General features: G+C 40.6%; 1 protein-coding gene across 5 annotated transcripts in view; it reads left to right on the top strand.

Annotated features, from left to right (window-relative positions):
• Positions 1 to 27,484, top strand: part of TMEM108 (transmembrane protein 108) — a 369,830-nt gene that overhangs the window by 197,200 nt on the left and 145,146 nt on the right. For 4 of the 5 annotated variants that reach the window (XM_060010030.1, XM_060010031.1, XM_060010032.1 and 1 more), the window contains one exon: positions 21,014 to 21,099. In XM_060010030.1, the coding sequence (XP_059866013.1) occupies positions 21,060 to 21,099 (40 nt within the window). In that variant the 5' untranslated portion in view covers positions 21,014 to 21,059. The remainder of the gene's footprint in view (positions 1 to 21,013; positions 21,100 to 27,484) is intronic. The other variant, XM_060010029.1, reaches the window with a different exon arrangement.

Below are 27,484 nucleotides of genomic sequence, written 5' to 3' on the forward strand. Positions count from 1 at the left end.
GAGGCACACTTAATATCCATTTGCAGGTTAATGGATAAATAAAATGATCAGACATGATAGAATATTCTGTAACTATATTAATTATAGTTATGTCATGAAAACAGAAGCCAATCTAGGTATGAGGGCTAGGAAACGTTTTAATACAGGGAATTAGAAGCTATACAGTCCTTGGAGGGCTGGAGGAGTGAAGGTCAGGAAGACCGCTGTCTTAGCTTGGAGTCCTCCCAAAGCAAAGCCTGAGGCAAGGACTATGAGCAGATAGTTTACTTGGGAGGTGAGCCCAAGGATCAGCAGTGGGAGAGTAAGGGAAAGAGGAATAGCCAATGTAGGGGTGCATTTTAGGGCAGGGATCCCCAACCCCTGGGCTGCAGACCGGTAAGGGTCCGTGACCTGTTAGGAACCAGGCCGCACAACAGGAGGTGAGTGGCGGGTGAGCGAGCGAAGCTTCATCTGCCGCTCCCCATCACTGGCATTACTGCCTGACCATTTCCAACCCCCCCAATTCTGTGGAAAAATTATCTTCCATAAAACTGGTGCCAAAAAGGTTGGGGACTGCTGTTGTAGAGGTTGCATTATGATAGGTAGGAGCCTGATTCTTTCAGAACCTACTGAGAAACAGAGTACCTTCCAGAATTGTCTGCCCAAAGGTGGGAGCATTTATCCACTGGCTCCCAAGAATTGCCCCCAGAGATATTAACTTCCTGTATTTATGAGCTGCCCATGTGTATGTGAGCCAGCTAGCTCCCATGACATCTGAAGTGTTGGAGGAACCCTGGAGATGTGTATCCTGCACTTGAGTTGGGATGCTGCCAGCATGAAGTGAGTTGAAACTTGTGTGGAACTATGCAACCATGGCTGAAATCAGAGGTGAAGGCAAGAGGATATGACCCCGGGTGCAGAGGCATCTGCTACAGCAAATATCAGGAAACTGGACATGAAAGAGTCATAGGGGAGTAACCACTAAAAGCCCTAACTGCCTGTAGTACCCAAATAGATGGTTCTCTGGTGGACACTCAGAAGCCTCTGGCAGTGCCTTCCATCTCTGGCTCCCACAGCTGCTGCTGGGGAGTAACAGCTTCTCGTTACCTTTCAAATGTCATGCAAGTGCCTCTTTTTTTTTTTTTAATAGATTTATTTATTTTTATTTATTTATTTTTGGCCGCGTTGGGTCTTCATTGCTGCACACGGGCTTTCTCTAGTTGCAGTGAGCGGAGGCTACTCTTCATTGTGGTGCACGGGCTTCTCATTGCGGTGGCTTCTCTTGTTGTGGAGCACAGGTTCTAGGCACACGGGCTTCAGTAGTTGTGGCATGCAGGCTCAGTAGTTGTGGCTCGCAGGCTTTAGAGCGCAGGCTCAGTAGTTGTGGCGCACGAGCTTAGTTGCTCTGTGGCATGTGGAATCTTCCCGGACCAGGGCTCGAACCCGTGTCCCCTGCATTGGCAGGCGGATTCTTCACCACTGTGCCACCAGGGAAGCCTGCAATTGCCTCTTATTGGTGGGAATCTAATGGGAAACCAGATGGCAAGGGCCTCTGAGAAATGTAGTTTCCAGGCTTCATGCCCCTGAGGTACAAGGGAATGCTCAGAAGGGTGGAGTTTGTCCTGAATATCAGTGAATGATATCTGGCCCAGCAGCAACTGATGAATTATGTGTGAAGAGTTTACAAAACTTGTTTTAATTGCTTCCTATTCTCTGCACTGCTGAAGGAGGGATCCCGCCCTAGGGGCTTGGGGATGGCCAAACACCCAACACTGGATAGATGAGATCAACAGCAGCTGATTAGTCAGATGGACTCATAGCTGGGGGCTGAGGACAGGGATGCCATGCAGGGCATTAGACCTCTGAATTTTAGACTTCTGATTTGGGGTGATTTGCAACCAAATCGCTTACATATTTGATTTACCTTTAAGTATTAGCTGTCATTGTAAAGTTTTTTACATTCTAAATGAGAGTTTTATTTGAAAGTAGTTGTTCTAGGATATAATCATTTAAATCAATTCTGCCTCCCTGTGTTTAGAATTTTAATTCAGTGAAAGGTCTAGTTCTTACGGATGGTATGTAACCACAGCAGAGACAATACATTGCAATCATTTCATTGGTTTTCCTACCACAAAGCCCATGTTTTAATACACCCCTCCATACAAGAGTTACTCGTAGAACATTAATAATACCAGCCTAAAAAGCTGAATAATGGAAATGGGTGGTATTTCTAAATTAGCCATTAGAATTCAGACACTGTGCTAATGCTCTCATCAAGAGCCACGATCACCAACACCAACAACCTGGTTGAACTAATGAACTGTAAACGTTTTCCCCACTGGTGAACTGATGAACTGTTACAGTTGAAATGGGTCTTTCTGATCCAAATCCCTCTTTCCCCATTATTGGTTCTTCAAATATGTAAATGATTTGTCCAAGGCAATAGTTGAAGAGTAAAACCCTGCCATAGCATAATAAAGGGGTCCAGAAATTCACCCATGCAAAGCAGTGCTTCTCAAACTTTCGTGTGTGTCCTGGAGGGCTTGTTGAAGCACTGATTGCTGAGCCCCGTCCCCAGAGTTTCTGATTCAGTGGGTCTAGGGTAGAGCCTGATAATTTGCATTTCCAGCAACTTCCTGGGTGCTGCTGGTGGTCCACATTTTGAGAACCCCATTTTGTAAACCATGTGGTTACATTATTGTGGAGTTAATAAAATGATGAGAGTGTCTACACAGCTAGCCTAGAGATCTGAGGATCCAGCTGCATGATCCAGTTCTATCCAATTGTAGACTTGGGTTTGGCACCAGCTGTTGTTGGTGGTCATCTAGTACTGGGTAAATACTGATGGGGATGCTTCTGGGTCCGATAGCTGTCTGGGACTTCCAGGACAGTGACATTCCAGTTATCTCATCGTTAGTAAGCATTTGTTTTGTTGTTCAGATCTGGGAAGATTAGGTCTTAGGGGCCCAGCTTCTGGATTTCTGCTTCCCAACCACTGCCTGCTGCTTCCCTGTCAGTCTGTCTTATCCTCCATATTTCCTTCCCAGCCCTAGAAAGCGAAATCTTTGGCCCAACCCTATTTGAGAAGCTGGCAAGCCAGTTACATTATATCCCAAACTGCATTATTTAGGAATTTTAAAGCAGCCAGTAGTAGGGCTTCTGCTGTTTAATGTATTCATCCAAACTCCTGCCTCAGTATCCTCTCTCGGCACCTTTGCACTTTTCCACCTTTACCTGTCAAAACCCTTCTTAACTTTGAAAGTTAATGCAGATTCCATCTCCTTCAAAAACCTTGTCTGGTACCCTCCAGAAGACGTCATTTTTCCTTCCTCTGAAAGGATAGGAATATTATTTTATTCTCAAGACAACCTTGCAGTGTAGGTGTGATACCTGTTTTACAGATAGGGATGCTGAGACAAGAAGGGTAACACATTTTCTAGTTTGTTACAATTTGCTATAATATAATAGTTTGTCTGATACAGCTGGTAGGGCCAAATCTGGCTGTGGAGTGATTTTTGATGTGCCAATTTCTCCCCATGCTAAACCGCAAGCTCCTGAAGGCAGGCGTTGTGTCTCGTTTGCTCTTCTTTGCGGCCCCAACCCCTGCTACTAACACAGTACTTGTTACATGGTGGCACTCTATTTTTCAAAGAATGGATCTCCAGGCTCATTGCTGCTTGTAGTGTGTCTTCCTGCCCTGCTTCTCTCTGTGCAGGGAGGGGGGCACCTTCAGTGTGGCCTCTCCCTGTGTTCCCACTCAGAATTTTCAGCCTCAGCTCCTCACTGTGTTCCCTCTATGAATGCACCGTTCAGGAAAAGGAACGTCACTCCACCTTGGGAACAAGTGATTTGGAGCTGAGGGTAGTTTCAGCTGTGTGCCAGGCTCTTAGTCTTCATGCGGCTTCCACACCCTCTTCATGGGCCTCAGTCTCTCCTTTTCTGTCCTTATCTCTTAATCTTGGGCATCCCTATGAAGCAAGTAGCAGGGACATGTGAGAGGTTTATCAAAGAGATTGAGTAAAAGGTCACAAAGAGTTCATGTTGGTTACAACTGGAATTGCATGAGAGGCTGTGGATCAAAATATTTAAGAAACACTGACTCACTCATTTTCTGTTTCGAATATAACTTGCAGATGTGGTCATTCATCATTCCACTTCTTCATCTCTCAGAAAACTACCAGTTTCATGAGTAAGAAGAAGTGGGATTGGCCTCGCTGTGGCTCCAGTGCCCCCTTAGGCGGGGGCAAGGATCCCTGGTTCTCCACCAGCTGCACAATTAGAATCCCTGGGGGCTTCCCTCTGTCCCTGGGGCGTCTGATTTGATTGCTCTAGTATGTTCCTCCAGGGTTCTAATGTGCAGTCAGGGTTAGAGGTCCTAGATTCAGTTCTTGGTTTCTAGCCCTGGCTTATGAGAGCCAACTTGAGAGCCTTTCAAAATTGTCCCATCTAAGAACCTGGAATTAGAATTCCTGAGGGAAAAACCTAGGAATTTATTTTAAAAATAGACTCTGACCATCAGCTGGTTTGGGAAACAGCAATCTTGGTTCTTCTGGATATTTCTTCTAGCCCTTGTAGTCATCAAAGCAAGAAAGAATTATCAACACAGTTAAATGAGCTGTTCAATACTTCAGGCCCTCACAGGTGAGGTCGAATGTATTACTTAATGCATGCTTCCTGAAGCAAGGCGTAAAGTTCATCAGAAGTTCTTAGAATACCACGGCTTCCCCATGGAATGAGCTTGTCTGCACAGGTCTTACCTGTGACCTTGACCCATACTCTTCAAGTGACGGCTTCCCCTGTTTTATATTGGCCCATCCCACTCTTGCCCACATAATTTTTCATGTCATAATTTTTATTCCAGCTGCACATTCAACAGTCTGTATCCTCTGGAATCGCTTGACATAAATTATGTATTTTCAAAGATTAAACCAAACCACAAATTAAAACTGTCTTCATACTAGCACAAGAATTAAAGAAGGCTTTATGTAGATTGAGGTGGGATGGGAGGAGCGAAGGAAGGGGAATGGGGGAAAAAAAAGAGTTTGAGGTTAAAGGTCTGTCAGTGAAAAATGTTGCCTGCCATATTAGTAAACAGAGGATGTTGCAGCCATCAAGCCGCTACAGCGCCCCCAGTGGTGAGCCCTGACGGAACTCAGGTTGGAGACACATGGGCTGACAGCTGCCAAGTCCTCACCACTGCAGCCACCCCAGCGGGGCACCCTGAGGGGGCTCAGGATGGGAAAGAACAATATACTGGCCCTAGACCGCTAAGGTGCATGTCAGAGGAATGATTTCAGTGAGCCCAGACTCTTGCATCTTCCCACTCAGAAAAGCGCTAAATTCCTTAACTTGAGAATTTGGTTTTCTTTAATAACAGTAATCTTTTGAGGTTCCAACTACCTAGTCTTTGTTGCAGAAACCCCTGTGTATCCTGGCTCCTCCATTACCTCTTCGGAGCAGTCCCTCAGAGCTACCTGAGAGGCTGCTTCCCGGGCTTGAAGTCCTCAGAAAGTCTGCCAAATAAAACATAATTCTCAACTGTTAGGTCGTGCATATTTTTCAGTCAACAGGTCAAAATTCAAATTTAGCAGTTACTATGATATTATGAATAATTTCACATACTGAAATGTATTGCTTGTTCAAAGCGTGCATCATGGGTTTAAATGTTCTTTCCACATGTAAACATTCTGGTAAGAGTTTTGCCTGTTTCAAAAGGCCTTGCCTCTCTTTCCATTGTAAAAACTTGGTACATCTTTCAGAACAAATGCCTGCTACCCAAAGGAAATAAAGATTTTTTTTAGATCTCCAAATTCAATTTCTGAGGGTGTTTCTCAGGCGCTGCTAAAGAAAAAAGAAAGATGCGTGAGTTTCTTTGTGGGCAAAGAAACTGTGGACAAGAAATAATCTATTTCATAAGCAGTGCAGTCAAAATGATAGAACATGCTCCTTTAGTACAATATCATTTAATATCATTTAATTCCTCATTTAATTCCTCATTTAATATCATTTAATTCCTCATTTAATTCCTTGACCTCAGTGTTCAGTCTTTAATACCAAAACTATAAAAAGGGAAGTGTGATACATATTCTTCACCTCACACAAGCACCTTTCTGTCTCCTTAAATGAGATAAGTGGTCTTAATACACTTTAATGCTAGAAGGAGGAGGTCTTTGTCATTCTAATATGCCTCAAACTTCTGGTCCCGTTTTTTACCCTGCTGCTGACTTCGGTGGCTGTGGACAGCAGAACACCCTCCCCCAACAAATTCAAAGTCCAGCTGGTCTTGAGGAACATTCAGGTAGTTACTTCTCAGTCCTCCAAGCAGAATCCACATCGATTGATCCCCTTTTGTAGGCTTTTCCTTAGCAGGAGATGAATAATTTTTACCCTTTTGTTTGGAATTCAGCATCTCAGTGGATCTTACAACCTCCAATATTTTCTTTTCCTTTTCAGAGAAGGAAATAGGAAGGGGAAGAGAGGAAAGGAGCTCTATTGAAGGTGTTTTTTAATCCTTTGAAGTTCACTGGACCCCAGGCCTCCTGGAAGATAGAGCTTGGGTGGAAGGCAGAGCTGTACGTCCTCCTCACCGCCCTCCCCGCTCCCCCAACACACACTGTGCAGGTTCTGCAGCAGGAGAGCCTTTATAAGTCAGAAATCACACAGCCTGTTTCTTTTGGCCCACATGAATTAATTGCTAGTATTTTAAAATAGGGTGACTCATCTAAAATGTCTAGCCTATCTTGATAATTTAGGGAAAAAATTTTGAGAGGATTTTCAGTTTCTTTAAGAAAAAAACAAAAGATACAGAGACCTGTTTTCCTGCTGACAATTGGCTGGAGACAAACAAACACTATTTTCTCCTGCTTTCAAGTTCATTATAGTCCCCTTGACTTCCTATAAACTAAACTTTCAGACCTGACAGAAAGCGACAGTCACTGTAATCATGCTCACACTGTTGATCATAGGTTCAGAAGAGGATGAACTAGTTCTTGCACAAAAGTGAGAAAATTTGGAAGAAAGACTAGGAGGGCTACAAGTTTCAAGAAAAATGAGAGAGAAATTTCTTTATGGAACTGAAGGATATTCCTATGTTTATTTTATTTTATTTTATTTATTTATTTTTTTTGCGGTATGCGGGCCTCTCACCGCTCTGGCCCCTCCTGCTGCGGAGCACAGGCTCTGGACTCGCAGGCCCAGCCGCTCCACAGCATGTGGGATCCTCCCGGACCAGGGCACAAACCCGTGTCCCCTGCATCGGCAGGTGGACTCCCAACCACTGCGCCACCAGGGAAGTCCCGCTGTGCTTAATATGCAAAGAGTCTGTATGAAAAGAATTTGACTGAAAACACCATTGTGACCCAAACCCAGCCCTGTGGACACATGCACTCATTTGTGACTTATGGTGTAAGTGAGCCTGAGAAACCATCATACTTGCCTTCTTGAAGTAATCCAGCAGCTCAGGCCCTGGACTGACTTGCTGAACATCAGTTCCCCTTGTTTTCCTAGTTCTCTCTATCCCCATATGAACAGAATAGTGTACAGAAACTATACACTATTAGTTTAGGAGAAAGGGAGAGACACATACAATATACCAGGTACATAGTAAGTGCTTTACTTCATTTAATTCTCTCAGCAATCCTTTGATTTAGGTGCCAGCCCCATTTACAGATGAGAAAGCTGAGGCTTAGAGAAGTTAAGTAACTTGCCCAAGGTCACATAGCAAAGCTACTCAGGGGCAGTCCTGCCTGACTCTTACCCCAAAGCATGGTGTTCCTGCTGCTCATCGAAATGCTTTCCCTGAATTACTACTTAACACAAAGACATTAGCTTTTATTGAGGGTTGATAAGGAGCAGCCATGGCAAGAATATTCTGTTCATATGCTTATCAGAAGATTTGTCTAATGATCTTTTCTTGGAAATTAATGGCAGAAAAGGTTTGTATTTCTGGACAAAATAGAGAATTTATGCAACGGAAAAAAATGGAGCCAGCTGTCCTTTTTGCCTTTATTTTCAGGAAGCTCCAAGGGAAGTGTATGGCCCCATTGCATCTTATGGTAAAGTGAATCACCCTTTTCTCCATGTAATTCTGGATCTCTCTTTCTGATGTCATTAATGTGCTTTGATATGTTAATAATTATATTGTACAAGTTGCATCTGGTAGTAAGCTTCCTCAGATCCTTTTTAAGGAGGACAAATATATAAATTATAAATAAGAACCTTAAAGTTCAACTTATACCCCTATAAGTAATTTCTAAATTCAGTTTAAGTAAGACAGTGGATTTAACAAAAAGGGCTATTTGGGGAGTAGCCCAAAAGCCTTTGGTTCTTTTCTAGCTTAGGGGAAGCAAAATTAAGAGACAGTTGGTGAGCTCTGGCCTGATGTGTTATCTTGCCTTCTGCTGTTGGGTAATAGTTGCTGATGAGCACTGAGCACTTACTGCGTGCCAAGCACAGGGAAAAGTTCTTTGCATGCATTGTCTCAGTCTTTGCAGCAAGCATATCAAGGACCGTTTTTACCCCTTACAAGGAATTCAAGGATCAGAGAAGTCCAGAAACTAGCTCAAGGTCTTGGAGCTGGTAGGTTTGATCTTGAATAAAGACTATAACTTCTTGACAAAAAAATTAAAAATAAATAAAACACTACCAGGTATATGGAGGACATGAAATAAATTGTTAAATGACTAAATCAAGAAGTGAACGGAATTGATATGATTATCACATGAGGACTTTTTTTAAAAGATTTTTTTGATGTGGACCATTTTTTAAATCTTTGTTGAATTTGTTACAATGTTGCTTCTGTTTTTTATGTTTTGGCTTTTTGGCCATGAGGCATGTGGGATCTTAGCTCCCTGACCAGGGATCGAACCTGCACCCCCTGCATTGGAAGATGAAGACTTAACCACTGGACCACCAGGGAGGTCCCCCATGAGGACCTTTTAGAGAAGGAAAGTCTTTCTTGTTCATCATTACTCTATTATAATTTTTTTATGACAAGAAATGTAATGTCTAGAAAGGGCATGAATCACAGATATCATACAAATTAAACTTCAAATATCTAATTTTGTGGTATCAGAAATCATGTGGAGAGTAAAATCATTATTTCTACTTAAAAAAAACAAAAAAAAAGACTACAACTTCTTGGTGTCTGTGTCCTTACCTGTAAAATGGAGGCAGATGCTCCTTTCCAAACTTCTTCACAGGCCTGTGATGTTAGTTGACATGTCAACTCTCCTATTTCTTGCCCCCCTCACTTTCCCAGAGGGTACTCTGAGGGTTGGCTATCAGCTTATTCAGATCTTCCTTTGTCCCAAAGAGATGGTAAGCAATTGTTCTGTTTTGTTCAAGCTCTACTATTGGCCTGGATTGTAATCATCTTCATTCTTTGCTCCACAAAATATTTTAAAGCTGAACTTAAATACCATTGATTTTCATTACTCATAATAGTTATGTTCTATAAGGTTGCCATGAATTCTGAATGAATGAAGACTAAACCAGTGCTCCTAATGGAAATATAGGGTTAGGTTCCTATGAGCTCTGGTCACATTTGTGTCAACTGATCGATATATAGTCTTGTTTATATGTGTTTGTGTCTAAAGACAACTTATGTAGTATACATTGTTAATTCATTAACTTTGAACTCACAGCCAACGCATATTTTCTCTATAGGGCCCTTCACAGTATTCTTACACTTAGGAACACTAGACAACACTTCAGCACTGTACTTGTGGGCCATTTCAAACAGAGATGTCAATAAAAAGCACAAAAATGCTAAAAAGCATGGCACTAAGTTGCCTGTAGAAGGGACAGTGTTCACAGTACAAGAGCTGAAACAAGGAGACAGAGCACTGCCTTGCTTGACCTCAGCTGGGAGCACATGTGTTGGGCAACTCACATTTTTGCCATTCTGCATGTGTATACAAATGATGGCTAAAGCACGATGAGTATTGATTTCGGGGGAAGTTTAAGGATGTTAACTCTTTGCTTCTCATAAGTTGAACATTTTTTTATAGTTTTTAATTTGTATTTTTACTTAATTGTAGTTTTTACTGAGTAATTTTTTTATGTAATAAAGTTTATCTTTTTCCTTATTGCTTCAAACTTTGATTCAGAGTTAGCAAAGCTTCTTTCTCTACCCCCAAGTAATCGAAGAATTACTCATATTTCCTTCTACTATTTGTATACTTTACTTTCTTACATTTAAATGTCTGCCTCATTTAGAGTTTATGCTCATGTGTGATATTTAGAATGAGTAAAATTTTATCTTTTTCCATATTACTCTGCCATTATCTCAAAATGTGTACTTAAAAGCTCATCTTTTTGCCCACTGATTTAATAATGCTGCCTTTATCATATCCTAAATATCCATATATGTATAATTTGGTGTATTCATGTGCCAATTTCAAATTGTTTTAATTACAAAGGCTTTTGAGGGTGCTTTAATGTCTGGTGGGCCTGGAAGTCCCTCTCTCCCTAACCCCATCTTGTTGGGGATTTTTGTTTCTGTTTTCCAGGATTTTTCTGGCTATTCTTCCTCATTTGTTCTCTATGAACTTGTCTTTTCAAGTCAATTTACATATCAAATTCAGAGCTTTTCATTTGGTTGTTTATTACTTCTTCCCTGCTACATGGACATTTCTAATGGGAACATTTTAAGCAGTCTATGAAAGAAAGAGATTTCCCTCCCGAGTCAGTAGAATTGATAGAACTGTTACATTTAAGCCAAAGGGAGACGCAGGGTTCTATGAGGCTCGCTCTTGTTAAGGAGTGATTCAGGACCAGTACTCGCCTCTTTGCCCTGGAAGCTTCCTTCCGGCCGGTTTCTCTAGCTGTGTGGCTGACAGGGCCTTGGTGCTCTGGCCGGCTGTCAGGCCTAAGCCTCCGAGGTCAGAGAGCTGAGTTCAGGACACTGGTCCACCAGAGACTTCCTGGCCCCTCGTTATATCAATTGGTGAGAGCTCTCCCAGAGATCTCCATCTCAATGCTAAGACCCAGCTCCATTCAACGACAAGCAACCTCCAGTGCTGGAAACCCCATGCCAAACATCTAGCAGGAGAGGAACACAACAACACACTTTAGCAGAGAGGCTGCCTAAAATCAGAATATGTTCACAGATGCCGCAAAGCACACCACCAGATGCGGTCCTGCCCACCAGAAATACAAGATTCAGCCTCTTCCATCAGAACACAGGCACCAGTCCCCTCCACCAGGAAGCCTACACAACACACTAAACCAACCTTACCCAGTGGGGGCAGACACCAAAAACAACAGGAACTACGAACCTGTAGCCTGTGAAAAGGAGACCCCAAACACAGTAAGTTAAGTAAAATGAGAAGACATAAATACACAGCAGATGAAGGAGCAAGGTAAAAACCCACCAGACCAAACAAATGAAGAGGAAATAGGCAGTCTACCTGAAAAGGAATTCAGAATAATGATAGTAAATATGATCCAAAATCTTGAAAATAGAATGGAGAAAATACAAGAAACATTTAACAAGCACCTAGAAGAACTAAAGAGCAAACAAATGTTGAACAACACAATAAATGAAGTTAAAAATTCTCTAGAAGGAATCAATAGCAGAATAACTGAGGAAGAAGAACGGATAAGTGACCTGGAAAATAAAATAGTGGAAATAACTACTGCAGAGCAGAATAAAGAAAAAAGAATGAAAAGAACAGAGGACAGGCTCAGAGACCTCTGGGGCATTAAATGCACCAACATTCAAATTATAGGGGTCCCAGAAGGAGAAGAGGAAAAGAAAGGGACTGAGAAAATATTTGAAGAGATTATAGTTGTAAACTTCCCTAATATGCGAAAGGAAATAGTCAGTCAAGTCCAGGAAGCACAGAGAGTCCCATAGAGGATAAATCCAAGGAGAAACATGCCAACACACATATTAGTCAAACTATCAAAAATTAAATACAAAGAAAAGTATTAAAGGCAGCAAGGGAAAAACAACAAATAACACACAAGGGAATCCCCATAAGGTTAACAGCTGATCTTTCAGCAGAAACTCTGCAAGCCAGAAGGGAGTGGCAGGACATAGTTAAAGTGATGGAATGGAAAAACCTACAACCAAGATTACTCTACCCAGCAAGGATCTCATTCAGGTTCGACGGAGAAATTAAAACCTTTACAGACAAGCAAAGTTTAAGAGAATTCAGCACCACCAAACCAGGTTTACAACAAATGCTAAAGGAACTTCTCTAGGCAGGAAACATAACAGAAGGAAAACACACACAATAACAAACCCAAAACAATTAAGAAAATGGTAATAGGACCATACACATTGATAATGACCTTAAATGTAAATGGATTAAATGCTCCAACCAAAAGACATAGACTGGCTGAATGGATACAAAAACAAGACTCATATATACGCTATCTACAAGAGATCTACTACAGACCTATGGACACATACAGACTGAAGGTGAGGGGATTGAGAAAGATATCCCATGCAAATGGAAAGCTGGAGTAGCGATTCTCATATCAGACAAAATAGACTTTAAAGACTATTACAAGAGGCAAAGAAGGACACTATATAATGATCAAGGGATCAATCCAAGAAGAAGATATAACACTTGTAAATATTTAAACATCCAACACAGGAGCACCTCAATACATAAGGCAAATGCTAACAGTCATCAAAGGGAAAATCAACAGTAACACGATAATAATAGGGGACTTTAATACCCCACTTTCACCAATGGACAGAACATCTGAAATGAAAATAAATAAGGAAGCACAAGCTTTAAATGACACGTTAAACAATATGGACTTAATTGATATTGATAGGTCATTCCATGCACAAACAACAGAATACACTTTCTTCTCAAGTGCTTATGGAATATTCTCCAAGATAGATCATATCTTGGGTCACAAATCAAGCCTTGGTAAATTTAAGAAAATGGAAATCATATCAAGTATCTTTTCCGACCACAACGCTATAAGACTAGATATCAATTACAGGAAAAAAACTGTAAAAAATACAAACACATGGAGGCTAAACAATACACTACTAAATAACCAAGAGATCACTGAAGAAATCAAACAGGAAATCAAAAAATACTTAGAAACAAATGACAATGAAAACATGATGACCCAAAACCTATAGGATGCAGCAAAAGCAGTTCTAAGAGGGAAGTTTATAGCAATACGATCCTACCTCAACAAACAAGAAAAATCTCAAATAAACAACCTAAACTTCCACCTAACACAATTAGAGAAAGAAGAACAACAACAAACTATAACCCAAAGTTAGCAGAAGGAAAGAAATCATAAAGATCAGCGCAGAAATAAATAAAGAAATGGACACAATAGCAAAGGTCAACAAAACTAAAAGCTGGTTCTTTGAGAAGATAAACAAAATTGATAAACCATTAGCAGGAATCATCAAGAAAAAAAGGGAAAAGACTCAAATCAATAGAATTAGAAAAGAAAAAGAAGTAACAACTGATGCTGCAGAAATACAAAGGAGAGATTACTACAAGCAACTATATGCCAATATAATGGAAAACCTGGAAGAAATGGACAAATTCTTAGAAATGCACAACCTGCCAACACTGAATCAGGAAGAAATAGAAAATATGAACAGACCAGTCACAAGCACTGAAATTGAAACTGTGATTTAAAATCTTCCAACAAACAAAAACCCAGGACCTGATGGCTTCACAGGCGAATTCTATCAAACATTTAGGGAAGAGCTAACACCTGTCCTTCTCAAACTCTTCCAAAATATAGCAGAAGGAGGAACACTCCCAAACTCATTCTACGAGGCCCACCATCCCCGATACCAAAACCAGACAAAGATGTCACAAAAAAAGAAAAATACAGGCCAATATCACTGATGAATATACATGCAAAAATCCTCAACAAAGTACTAGCAAACAGAATCCAACAGCACATTAAGAGGATCATACACCATATCAAGTGGGATTTATTCCAGGAATGCAAGGATTCTTCAGTATACGCAAATCAATCAATGTGCTAAACCATATTAATAAATTGAAGGATAAAAACCATATTTTCATCTCAATAGATACAGAAAAAGCTTTTGACAAAATTCAACACCCATTTATGATAAAAACCCTCCAGAAAGTAGGCATAGAGGAACTTACCTCAACATAAAAAAAGCCATATATGACAAACCCACCGCCAACATTGTCTTCAATGGTGAAAAACTGAAACCATTTCCACTAAGATCAGGAACAAGACAAGGTTGCCACTCTCATCACTATTATCCAACATAGTTTTGGAAGTTCTAGCCACAGCAATCAGAGAAGAAGAAGAAATAAAAGGAATCCAAATCGGGAAAGAAGAAGTAAAACTGTCACTGTTTGCAGATAACATGATACTATACATAGAGAGTCCTAAAGATGCTACCAGAAAACTACTAGAGCTAATCAATGAATTTGGTAAAGTAGCAGGATATAAAATTAATGCACAGAAATCTCTTGCATTCCTATACACTAATGATGAAAAATCTGTAAGAGAAATTAAGGAAACACTCCCATTTACCATTGCAACAAAAAGAATAAAATACCTAAGAATAAACTTACCTAGAGATACAAAAGACCTGTATGCAGAAAACTATAAGACACTGATGAAAGAAATTAAAGATGATACAAACAGATGGAGAGATATACCATGGTCTTGGATTGGAAAAATCAACATTGTGAAAATGACTCTGCTACCCAAAGCAATCTACAGATTCAGTACAATAACTATCAAACTACCAATGGCATTTTTCACACAAGTAGAACAAAAAATCTCACAATTTGTATGGAAATGCACAAGACCCCAAAAAGCCAAAGCAATCTTGAGAAAGAAAAACGGAGCTGGAAGAATCAGGCTTCCTGACTTCAGACTATACTACAAAGCTACAGTAATCAAGACAGTATGGTTCTGGCACAAAAACAGAAATATAGATCAGTGGAACAGGATATAAAGCCCAGAGATAAACCCATGCACATATGGTCACCTTAACTTTGATAAAAGAGGCAAGAATATACAATGGAGAAAAGACAGCCTCTTCAATAAGTGGTGCTGGGCAAACTGGACAGCTACATGTAAAAGAATGAAATTAGAAAACTCCCTAACAGTGTATGCAAAATAAACTCAAAATGGATTAAAGACCTAAATGTAAGAAAGAAACTGTCAAACTCTTAGAGGAAAACATAGGCAGAACACTCTATGACATAAATCACAGCAAGATCCTTTTTGACCTACCTCCTAGAGAAATGGGAATAAAACCAAAAATAAACAAATGGGACCTAATGAAACTTAAAACCTTTTGCACAGCAGAGGAAACCATAAACAAGACAAAAAGACAACCCTCAGAATGGGAGAAAATATTTGCAAGTGAAGCAACTGACAAAGGATTAATCTCCAAAATTTACAAGCAGCTCATGCAGCTCAATATCAAAAAATCAAACAACCCAATCCAAAAATGGGCAGAAGGCCTAAATAGACATTTCTCCAAAGAAGTTAAACAGATTGCCAACTAACACTTGAAAGGATGCTCAACATTGCTAATCATTAGAGAAATGCAAATCAAAACTACGAGGTATCACCTCACACCAGTCAGAATGGCCATCGTCAAAACATCTACAAACTATAAATGCTGGAGAGGGTGTGGAGAAAAGGGAGCCCTCTTGCACTGTTAGTGGGAATGTAAACTGATACAGCCACTATAGAGAACAGTATGGAGGTTCCTTAAAAAACTAAAAATAGAACTACTTTGCAACCCAGCAATCCCACTACTGGGCATATACTCTGAGAAAATCATAATTCAAAAAGAGTCGTGTACTACAATGTTCATTGCAACACTATTTACAATAGCCAGGACATGGAAGCAACCTAAGTGTCCATCAGCAGATGAATGGATAAAGATGTGGCCCATATATACAATGGAATATTACTCAGCCATAAAAAGAAATGAAATTGAGTTATTTGTAGTGAGGTGGATGGACCTAAGTCTGTCATACAGAGTGAAGTAAGTCAGAAAGAGAAAAACAAATACCATATGCTAACACATATATATGGAATCTAAAAAAAAGAAAAAAGTGGTTCTGAAGAACCTAGGGGCAGGACAGGAATAAACATGTAGAAGTAGAGAATGGACGTGAGGATACCAGGATAGGGAAGGTTAAGCTGGGACGACGTGAGAGAGTGGCACAGACATATATACACTACCAAACATAAAATAGCTACTGGGAAGCAGCCGCATGGCACAGGGAGATCAGCTTGGTGCTTTGTGACCACCTAGAGGAATGGGATAGGGAGGGTGGGAGGGATTCGCAAGAGGGAGGGGATATGGGGGTATATGTATTTGTATAGCTGACTCACTTTGTTATACAGCAGAAACTAACCCATCATTGTAAAGTAATTATATTCCAATAAAGATGTTAAAGGAAAAAAAAGGAGTGGTTCAGGTTACTTGCACCTTCTCATTTCCCCTGAGCTAACAATCAGCAAGGTCCCCACCTGTGCTGCTGTCTCTGCATGTTTGGCCAAGTGTTTTCATCCTCCTCCTCTCTCATTTTTCTTTTCTTCATCTCTTTGGCTATAAAACTCTGTACTTTCTTAGGATTTCATCCCAGAAATTAGTTGTCTTCCTTGGAGCTCCTAAATTTTTCCCTGAGGGACTAGATACAATTAATGTTTCCTCTTATATGGTTGAAAAAAGAGGCTTTTGGTAGAATCTCACTGCACCTCCTCATCTAGCCAAAGGAGTGCAATTGACCCATGAGACTCAGCTGAGAAACCATTATTAGAACTCTGAGTTCAGTTAGGTCACAGAATGAATATAGAAAACTCAGTCATTTCCATGTAGAGGCAAGTAAAAAATATAATGGAAATAGAAATACCATCACTGTAGCAAAAAATATATATATGTATAAGATGCCTAGGGATTAACTTGACAAGACTATAGAACTTGCAGGAAAAACATTGCAGAACTCCACAGAACTACCTAAATAAAGATTAATTTTGAATAAATACTAGACCATATGGTGCTTGTAGTTAGAATAGCCCTGTGTAACCCAGATGATCTCAATTGTCCCAGATTTATGTGCTCAGGTGTTTCTTTGATAAGCGAATGACATAGCTCTATTCCATCTATTATTGCAAGTTTAACAGTTTCTTGAAAATCTCTAAACATTTCCAGAGATGATTGAGGGACTTATGTCCCCCTGGATCAATATCAACTACAACTATTTCTCTGCTCTCCTATTACTTGATTATTCATTTATTCATTCATCCGTTTGTTTATTCACGGCACATTTTTTGCATGCTTACTGGGTCCTGAGCACTCCGTAGATGCCCACCAACCGTGGCTTATGGCCCCTTTGGCTCCTACCTCCGTTTCCAGTCACCCTTGTCTTAGAACATAGTCTCTTTCATTGCCCAGCTGAGCACCATTAATACAAGGCTGTTTTGTGCAAGACTTCTGAGGTTCTGGAGGGTCTTAGTGGTGGATAAGTGTTGTGGGGCAGAGAAGGAGGGCAGATGTGGTGTCTGACGACAAACAGCATGAAGCAAGAAGCAATGAAAAATTAAATATTATGCTTATTAAAGTTTGCGGGGAATTTCTCAGTTTATTCTTGGGTCCCACCTGCTGCTGTCTTTTGGAACTGCCTCTTCAGTCTCTCAGGATCTCTTGTGTATCATCTCCTCAGCCTCTCAGATTTCTAGACTACTTAATCCCTCTTTCCTAGCCTTTTGGAACTCAAACCTCCTCTTGTATTATAATGGAGAGAAATTTAACTCTCTCTTTTTCTCCTTCCTACTCTGCTAGTTCACATTGGGGTTTGGAGGAGGGGAGCTTTAATTTGCCTAACCAAAGAAGTCATTGAGCTATGGTTCCCCAACTCCCTACCCCATCCCCCAAAACAAGAGCACTTCTCTTCCTCCAAAAGGAATTCTTCTGATCTCCAGAGCAACCATATTTAAAGATTATTTTTTTCCTCACCACACTTGGATTTTGAAGAGATCAGGTCTCTCCCAAATTAATGAAGCAAGTAGAAGATAATTCCAACTATAATCCCAATGATATTTTTTCTGAAGTTTAATAAAATTATCTTAAAGTTGGGCTTCCCTGGTGGCGCAGTGGTTGAGAGTCTGCCTGCCAATGCAGGGGACCACGGGTTCGTGCCCCGGTCTGGGAAGATTCCACATGCCGCGGAGTGGCTAGGCCTGTGAGCCATGGCCGCTGAGCCTGCGCGTCCGGAGCCTGTGCTCCGCAACGGGAGAGGCCACAACAGTGAGAGGCCCGCATACTGCAAAAAAAAAATTATCTTAAAGTTAATTTGGGGGGAAAAACAAGCTCAAAGAACAAGGTAAATCTTAAAAAGAAGAGTAATGATGGAAGACTAATTCTACCAAGAATTTAATTTAAACAACACGTATTGTTTAATGAAACAATGAGCAGACAGAGAAGTAAAACATAACACAAAGTCCAGAAACGGACCTAAATGAAATAAAAAATACCAGAAGAAAATACAGGCAACTATTTATGTAATCCTGAATTAAGTAAAGAAGGCCTTTCTAACCATGATAATGTGTGTGTTTGTGTGTGTGTATAGTTCTTACAATAAATAAATAAGAAAAAAAACAGCATGCTTTACACCATGAATGAACCTTAAAAACACTATGCTAAGTGAAAGAGGCAGGCACAAAAGGCCGTATATTATATGATTCTATCTATGTGGAATGTACAGAATAGGTGAACCCATAGTAGATTAGTGGTTGCCAGGGACTGGGGAGAGGGGACAATGAGAAATAACTGCTAACAAATGGGAATTTCTTTTTAGAGTGATGAAATGTTCTGGAATTAGGTACTGGTGACGGTCGCACAACTTTTGAATGTGCTAATAACCACTGAATTGTATACTTAAAGGCTGAATTTTATGATACATTAATTATATCTCAGAAAAAATTTAAAGATAAATCAGTTCCACTTGGGGTATCATAAGAAAAAAAACCCAGCATGCCAATAGAGAATGGTTAAAGAATGTCTTTAAAAAATATTCAGTGACACTTGTTAAAGGTGGCAAGGCATTCTTTATTCAGGACCATCTGGATGGGTGCAGGGACCACTGCAGTGGGATTTTACTGTGGGGGGAGAGATTGGGCTCCACTCTGAACAAAGCATGGGCAAGTGGGAATTCATAGCCAAGGAGCAGTGTGGGGTCAGTGGATGGAAAACTACTAACAGGAAGCATCAGGGGTCAGGGGCTTGGCTGTACTGGCCCAACAGGGTTGTTGCTGAAAGCAGGCCAGGCTGTCATCACCTGGGGGTGGTAGAGTAAATCTTACCAGATATTGAGGGTGATTATATATTGAGGGTTTGGGGGTGCTGGTTAAATTGATTTAGCAGGGTTCTTGCTAAAACTAGTGTTACGGAACTCAGGTTTGGCTGCTCACCACTCAAGAGCCAATAATTCGAGAGGCAAGTGTCAGCACAAAGAAAAGGTGCTTTAAGCAGAAAAGCTGGCAATCTGAGGAGAAGGCAGACTCGTGTCCAGAGGCCAACTCCAAAGATTCTGCTCAGCCATGACAGTTTTTAAAGGGAAAAATAGGGGGAAGACTCTCAGTGAATCATTGAGACAGGAGGTTGGGTTCTGTATCATTCCCCACTGAGTGCAGACTGGCTGACTCTCTCTTCAGATGTTATCTTGCCTACATGATCTGCCTGCACTCTTCCTTAGGGGGCTGTTGAGGGTAGAGAGCTAGTCATTCTATAACTACTTCATTCTTCACTCTTCTTTTTGTCTAGGAGAAGAATCAGCAGGTTAAACAAGACATGGTATGCATTCAGGAGAGCGTAAGTCAGGAGTTAGGTTAAATTGCCTAATGATCTCATTCCTGTAATTAGGTTCTTTTAAGGTTAAAACGGGAACAGAAGTGGGTGAACAGGAAAGGGGCAAAAGAGCTGCTTTCACCAGGTTTTACAAGGAAGTTCACAGATAGGCCTAGGAGAAGGTTCAGGAGTGTGACGAAATACTCTTTGTCAAATGTGAATTTAAAACTTTAAAAAGACAAATGACTAATAAACCTATAAAATGCAAATTAAAGTAATGAGATGGAATATGTGCTTATTTTCTTGACAAAGATGGAAAGAAAATACAAATTTCCATCATTGGGTAGGTTGCAGTCTAATGGAGATTTTCATAATATGATATTGATGAAGGGCAATTTGGCAATATATTTCAGAAGCCTTAGATTGTGTCCTCGTGATTCCATTTCTAGGACTTTATCTTGAAAAAATACTGTGTACCATTTAAAATAAAGTTGTAAGGTGGGAATTCCCTGGTGGTCTTATGCTTAGGACTCTGCTCTTTCACTGCTGAGGGCCTGGGTTCAGGGAACTAAGATCCCGCAAGCCGAGCGGCATGGCCAAAAAAAAAGAAAAGAAAAGAAAAAAAGTAGTAAAGTACAGTAACAGCACAGGAAGATGTCACCACTGCTAGGGAGAAAAATTAGAATGTATAATACATAAAGCAAAGCAGACCAGTAGAATTATACACATGAAAGGCTGCAGAGATAGGTAGTTTGTAGTTTCTTGTACACCCTTATCTATATTTTGTTTAGATGTTCTTCACTGGAGGTATCTTTTATAATCAGAAAATAATAGAAAAGTTATTAAATATAATACAGTTTCAAATTGGTGATGCTTTTGGGGTGTTTTGTTTGATGAGCACAATAACAGAACTGAGATTAGAAGTTTCTTGTTTCTCCTGTTTCAAGACTAGAGATGCAGGGGAGAAGAATTGGAAGTCCTCAAAAGTTCCAAAGCCAGATTCTCACCCTCTAGTTGCCCATATGAGTGGTGTATGTAGTTTCAGAATCTAATTGATTAATTGGTAGTTTTATAACATAGACTGTACTATGGTATATTCACTCCAAGAATTTTTCTCTTCAAATCAGGTATTTTGGGCTTTACAACCAGGATCATATTGAGTGGAGTTCTTTCTGATTCTTGACTTGAATTCTGTTTCCCAGATGTAACAATTTTCTTCTCCCAATTTCCTAGACAGAATCATGAATAAACTGGAGGACAAGCAGGACCAGATGATACCATGAAGAGAAGTTTACAGGCCCTCTATTGCCAACTGTTAAGTAAGTTGATGTCACATTTCTTCTTTCCTAGAATAGATCAATGTTATTGTTTGCCCAGTGCCAGAAACTTACACACCTTCTGGAGGAAGACCAGGGTTTGGTCAGTGAAGGACAATACATTTTCCCTCTGCTTCATCTAGGTACTTGAAATATCAAGCATTAAGTCATTCTATTGCCTTGGGCTTCAGTTACTGTACATAATTACTGTAGACTTCGTTATGATAATTCTAAATTGGCATGTTAAGCACAGTCAATTTGAAAATGAGTGTCAACAACGTTATTACTCTTGGTTTTGTGGCAGAATGAAGGGGGTTCCAGTATGATCCCCTCTGGGCTCCTCATGAAGAGGGAATGGTAGGCTGTGGGATTTAGTCACATATAACCTATTACCATTCAGTGACTGTACAGCCTTTGACTTGGAATGTTTTGCATAGTTTTGCGTGTTCTTAGATAATGAGTGGTGAAAATGTGGTTTGTTTAGGTTCGATGGTAGAATGAAGTGTTCGATCCTGATTTTCTCTGCAGGTTGTTGTGTTTTGCGTATTGTGCCACGAAGTGCCAGTTGCCATATAGGGAGTGTGTAGTCTTTGGGATTGGATTGTCACTGAATGAATGTAAAATCCAGTACCAGTTGGTGGGTTTGATGTTCAGATTGACACATTTGGGACAACAGACGTTGCTCACTCCGGGTCAAACCAAAGGCATTGAGTTGGGAAAACTTGAAATTCACCATGCTTGTCTAATTCTTGCTGAGGTAGAGGACCTATCTTTCCTAGGCTGAGTGGCTCCTTGTTAACTTTTGCCAAGGAAATAACATGAAAATAGATTGAGATGCAAATCACCAGTCAGCCCTTAGAATTTAGCAATTCTTGTTATGTTGTGCCCCCAGTGCAAAGCACTTTATCTACAGACAGCATTCTGTTTGGGTGTTTTAATTGACTCATTTTTGCTATTGAATTCTAATCCCTGAAACACAGATCACGTCAGCCTGATTTCAGCCTGATGGAACATCGCCAAGAGTTGTAGGGACTCTCTCATATGCTTTCTCCATGTATTCTGTAGGGTTTGTTACCTTTTTTTTTGTTTTTTAATGATAAGCTTGCTTGTTAGAGAAAAGGCTTTACGGATTGAAGAAGCAGTGTCATCAAGAAATGATTAATTCTGCCTTGATGGGATAGGGAACATTTGAAGGATAAATAGGATTTTACACACACACACACACACACACACACACACACACACACACACACACACTCACTCACTCACACAGATACACCCTCAAGATGGCAAGGCAGGTTTTACAGGCAAAAGAAAGAAGAAACGAAAAAGAGCATAGTAGATTTAGAAGGCAGCAGGATGTTTGTTGAATTCACCTGTGCTGATTGTATGCCCCAGAGTGTGCATGTTATAAGGTCATATATTATCTGAAAGGCATCAGAGAAGTATTCTGTGGTTTAGAGTCCAGTGTTATTCTATAACAAGTGCCCATCCTCCCAGGTCCAACATATTGGAAAGCTGAAGAGATTTTCCTCAAACACTATCTGGATAGCTGCAGAAACTAACCTTGTCTTAACACTTTTCATTGTTTGCAAGCTTGCCTAGAAACGCAAGCAACCCAAATTAGGAGGTAGGTAGTGGCCTTCAATAAACCACACTGATTACTAGGTAGCTGATTGTGGGCTGGAGCCCAGCTTTGTACACAGCTGAAAGGGTGAAGCACTTGGGCAATAGATCAATTAGTCTGACTTCAGAGAGTGGTTTTCATAAGTTCATCTGAGATGACAGGCTGTTATTTATAGCATTTTTTTTCATGAGATGAGTTAGATATTTAGTAAAGTCCTAGATAACTTAAACTCTGGCATACATACACAAACAATATCATATATGTCATTGGTCAGCCAACTGTTCACTTATGCCTGGATTAACATTGTCCACAAACAAAATGGTTTTTCAGTGTCTAAAACTGACTTGAGAACTATAGAGTCAACATAAACTTATTATGTTACTTTATGTGACTCAGCAAACTGATTTTAATTTGGAGGGGGGACAGAGTGTTCTGGTTATCTTTTGTTGCATAACAAATCACCCCAAAACTTTGTAGCTTAAAACAACAACAATCATTTATTTTGCTCATGTATCTGCAGTTTGATCGGGGTTGGCAGACTCTCTGCTCCACAGTGGCTGGGATCTGGGCTGGAATAACTCCAAGAGCTGGGGCTTTTTTCCCTCAGGCCTTTTCACAGGACAAAGTGGGGCTTCCTCACAGCAATAGTGGCCTCAGGGTGGTCATACTTTATACATGGCACCTCACGGCTTTGAGGCCTGGGCAAAACCTACAAGGCTTCTTAAGAATTAGGCTTGGAAATCCCAGAACAATACTTCAGCCACATTGTATTGGCGGAAGAAGTCACTAAGACCAACCCTGACCCAAGGGGAGAGGGATTGGACTCCACCTCTCAAAGGCAAGAGTAGTAGAAATTTGTAATCATCTTTAGTCTACCAGAGAGTATCTGTTTAACAAGAAAAAAAGTCAAGCACTTCCTAGTGGACATGAGCCAGTCCATGAGGCTCATCAGAGAAACTGCTCCCTCTGGAGTGCCTACTATGTTCCCAGACCTGTGCTGATCAGCTCACGTGTGCCATCTCACTCACTCCAGAGGTAAGTGCACCAATATGAAGAAGTGTTAGCAATGAGTGAGTTAAGGACCGGCCGAGGGTGACCAGGTGGTGAGTGATGAGGTTGGAATTCATAGCCAGGTCTCTCGGACCTCTTTGTTCATGTCCATTTTTTTTTTATCCTGCCTGGTGTCTCCACCACACACAGAAAAAAATGAGCAGTGTGGCCCCTATGGCTAGACAGGGGTGGTTCTAACCCAGGATGGGCAAAGTTTGCATCCTATTAGTGATGTCAGGTAAGGCTGAAAAAAAATCCAAGCTCTTTCTGGGTCAGTACATCACAATCACCAGTCATTGAGGCTTTTGTGTGCTTGAGGGATGCAGTCTTTGGCAGGCAGGGCAGTTGAGGGTTTAATATTTTACTTTTATTACAACTGACTGTCTCTGCCTTTATTTTATTTCTTGGGCTTCATCCCACAGTGCAATACTGAGTATTTCATCCTGCCAGCTTTAGCCCTTTGGGAAGGTTTAACACATTTTAAACAATACCTTGGAATGACTAAGAGCTTGAGGATGAAGGTGGTGATGAGAACCTTCATGATTATGTAGAAAAGAAATGCTGCATTCGTTTTTCCTTTTTAGACCTAAGTAATAAAGTAGGTGTGAAGCTAGTGCCAGGAATATCTGGGTTTTTGAGCTGCCAACCAGTGTTCAAATCCTATCCCTACCACTTAGTCGGTAGTTTATGTTAGGTAAGTTACTTAATCTCCATGTGCCTCATATATAAAATGGGATATGACCACCATGGTATATAGAAGAACTACAGTAAATGCCTGTTCTCTTATTGGGCCTTCCTGTCTGCAAGAGAAGGATACAGCCTCTCTAGGAGCTCGGCTGTAACTGACATTTGGTTCACAAAACATTTTTACAGAATTTTTTTTTGAATTTTATTTTTTTATATAGCAGGTTCTTATTAGTTATCGATTTTATACATATTAGTATATATATTGTCAATCCCAATCTCCCAATTCATCCCACCATCACCACCACCCACCACCCGCTTCCCCCCCTTGGTGTACATACGTTTGTTCTCTACATCTGTGTCTCTATTTCTGCCTTGCAAACCAGTTCATCTGCACCATTTTTCTAGATTCCACATATATGCATTAATATATGATATTTGTTTTTCTCTTTCTGACTTACTTCACTCTGTATGACAGTCTCTAGGTCCATCCACGTCTCTACAAGTGACCCAACTTTGTTCCTTTTTATGGCTGAGTAATATTCCATTGTATATATGTGCCACATCTTCTTTATCCATTCGTCTGTCAATGACATTTTTACAGAATTTGATCCTTACAAACCTTATTAGGCAAGCAGGATGTTAATTATCATTGATCTCATTCTACAGAGGAAGGAGTTGACACAATCAAGGCTGCCTTTCCCAGGCCATGTCACAATTTGTTTTAAAAGTAATAATGGAAAATAAGGAACATCATCACAAATGCTGAAGAACGTGACGTTACTGGAGAGGCGCTGAGTCCTGAGTTGACAGATTTGGTCTTTGTCTGGGTGCTGTGTACTGGAAATTTGTTGCGTTACTTCATTTTTAAGAAGACCAAGACAATCCTTTTGAGCTCATGAACATAAGTTTTTATATACTAATATATAATTAAGTCAAAGTTGTTTGGATACTTACTCAGAGTTAAGGAGCAATTATGTTTAGTAAGTTAAGCATTTGCTCTACACCCAGGCATCTGTATTCTTAATTCATACTCTGTATTATTGGTACATCTTTCTTGTTCTTGCATCCTCAGAATATACTGAACTGTGGTGACCATACAAAAAGTAATCCTTTGCTCAATCCAGAGAACTGTTCATGGGTCCCTGTTACTCAGAAGGTGGAAGAGAAAGAGAACTCCTGCTGTAGATTTGGGCCCCTAACCTGTAGAATTTAGAAGGTAAAAGATATCACCTTTTTTGCCCTCTTTACCTGGCCCATGGGGATTGCATCTGTCTCAGACTTGAATTATGCACACACACCCCAAGATCCATATTACTCAACTCTCTAGATTCTTTCAGGCATAATGAGAAGCTGGTTGAGAATGGAGTTCATTTCTAATGGGATGATCTGCCTCTCATCTGATCTCTGGAACTGGGCAGAAGCCCCTAAAAATACTTTACAGTGAGCAAAATGTCTTTGGTGCTTTTTTAGCTCTAACTAGCACTTTTTGCCAACCAGCTACCCAGTGACTTTATTCGTCCCTCCAGGCACTTCTTAAACTAGAAATATCCACATAGTAATGTCTTCCACAGGGGATTAACATTTTCCCTCTCTTTTTCCTCCATGCTTATCCTTATCCCATAGTAGACCCAGAGTCCCACCATGGTACCTACCCAGACCAGCTGCCCTACTCTGGTCTGTGATCTGAAGTTCTCATGTATTCATTAGGGTAGAAAGCAATCTAAATTAATTAATGCCAAGGTATGCTTCATTGGCTAGGGAGCTTCTCCATAACTTTCAGGGATATTTGCATTTTTAAAGAAATTAATTTTACCTTCTCAAGGCAAATGCTGTGTTGGTGTCATTTTAAACCATATCGAGTATAGCAGTTTAAACAGATAAGTTTCCCAGGGCCTGTCCATTTCTCTGAATCTCCTTGAGTCAATGGTCTTGAATCTTCATTTCTCTTTCTGGCTTATCTCTTGCCTCTTTGGCCAACTTAAACCAGAAATGATTTTATTATGCCCTATTTATACCCTTATCATCACCATCCTCCTGGATTTCCATCCCTGAATAGCTAAAGTCATCTCAATTTGTTCTCTGTTTCAACCTGGATGCAGTTGGATACCAGCTCCCATGGACTCTAACTTGTTGTGAATACATTTCTCTGCATCCACATTGTCTCTGTTCAGTGAAGGGCTTCCTGTGGTCTTGCCTGAACCCTTTTAATAGTTTTCCTTCTTGCTGCCCTAATCTCAGTCCTCCTCCTTCTACTTCACCCTAACATTGCCACAGAATAGCAGCTTGTCCTCTGATGATGATCTTTCAATGGCTTTGCATTACCAGGAACAACAGTTCTCCTAGTGTGGTCCAAGAACCTCTCAGGATCCCTGAGACCTTTTCAGGAAGTCTGTGAGGCTCTCCTTTTCCAACTACATTATCTTTTTTTTTTTTTAAGAGGTGTATTTTTTTTTAACATCTTTATTGGAGTATAATTGCTTTACAATGGTATGTTAGTTTCAGCTTCACAACAAAATGAATCAGTTATATATATACACATATTCCCATATCTCTTCCCGCTTGCGTCTCCCTCCCTCCCACCGTCCCTATCCCACCCCTCCAGGCGGTCACAAAGCACCGAGCTGATCTCCCTGTGCTATGCGGCTGCTTCCCACTAGCTATCTACCTTACGTTTGGTAGTGTATATATGTCCATGCCTCTTTATCGCTTTGTGACAAAGAGGTGTATTTTTTAAAATTAATTTATTTATTTTGATTTTTGGCTGTGTTGGTTCTTCGTTGCTGCAGGCGGGCTTTCTCTAGTTGCGGCGAGCGGGGGCTACTCTTCGTTGCGGTGCGCAGGCTTCTTATTGCAGTGGTTTCTCTTGCTGCAGAGCACAGGCTCTAGGCGTGCGGGGTTCAGTAGTTGTGGCACGCGGACTTAGTTGCTCCGCAACATGTGGGAACTTCCCGGACCAGGACTCGAACCCATGTCCCCTGCATTAGCAGGCGGATTCTTAACCACTGCACCACCAGGGAAGTTCCG

The sequence above is a fragment of the Delphinus delphis genome, chromosome 4, assembly GCF_949987515.2.
Source record: "Delphinus delphis chromosome 4, mDelDel1.2, whole genome shotgun sequence".
NCBI lineage: Eukaryota > Metazoa > Chordata > Mammalia > Artiodactyla > Delphinidae > Delphinus > Delphinus delphis.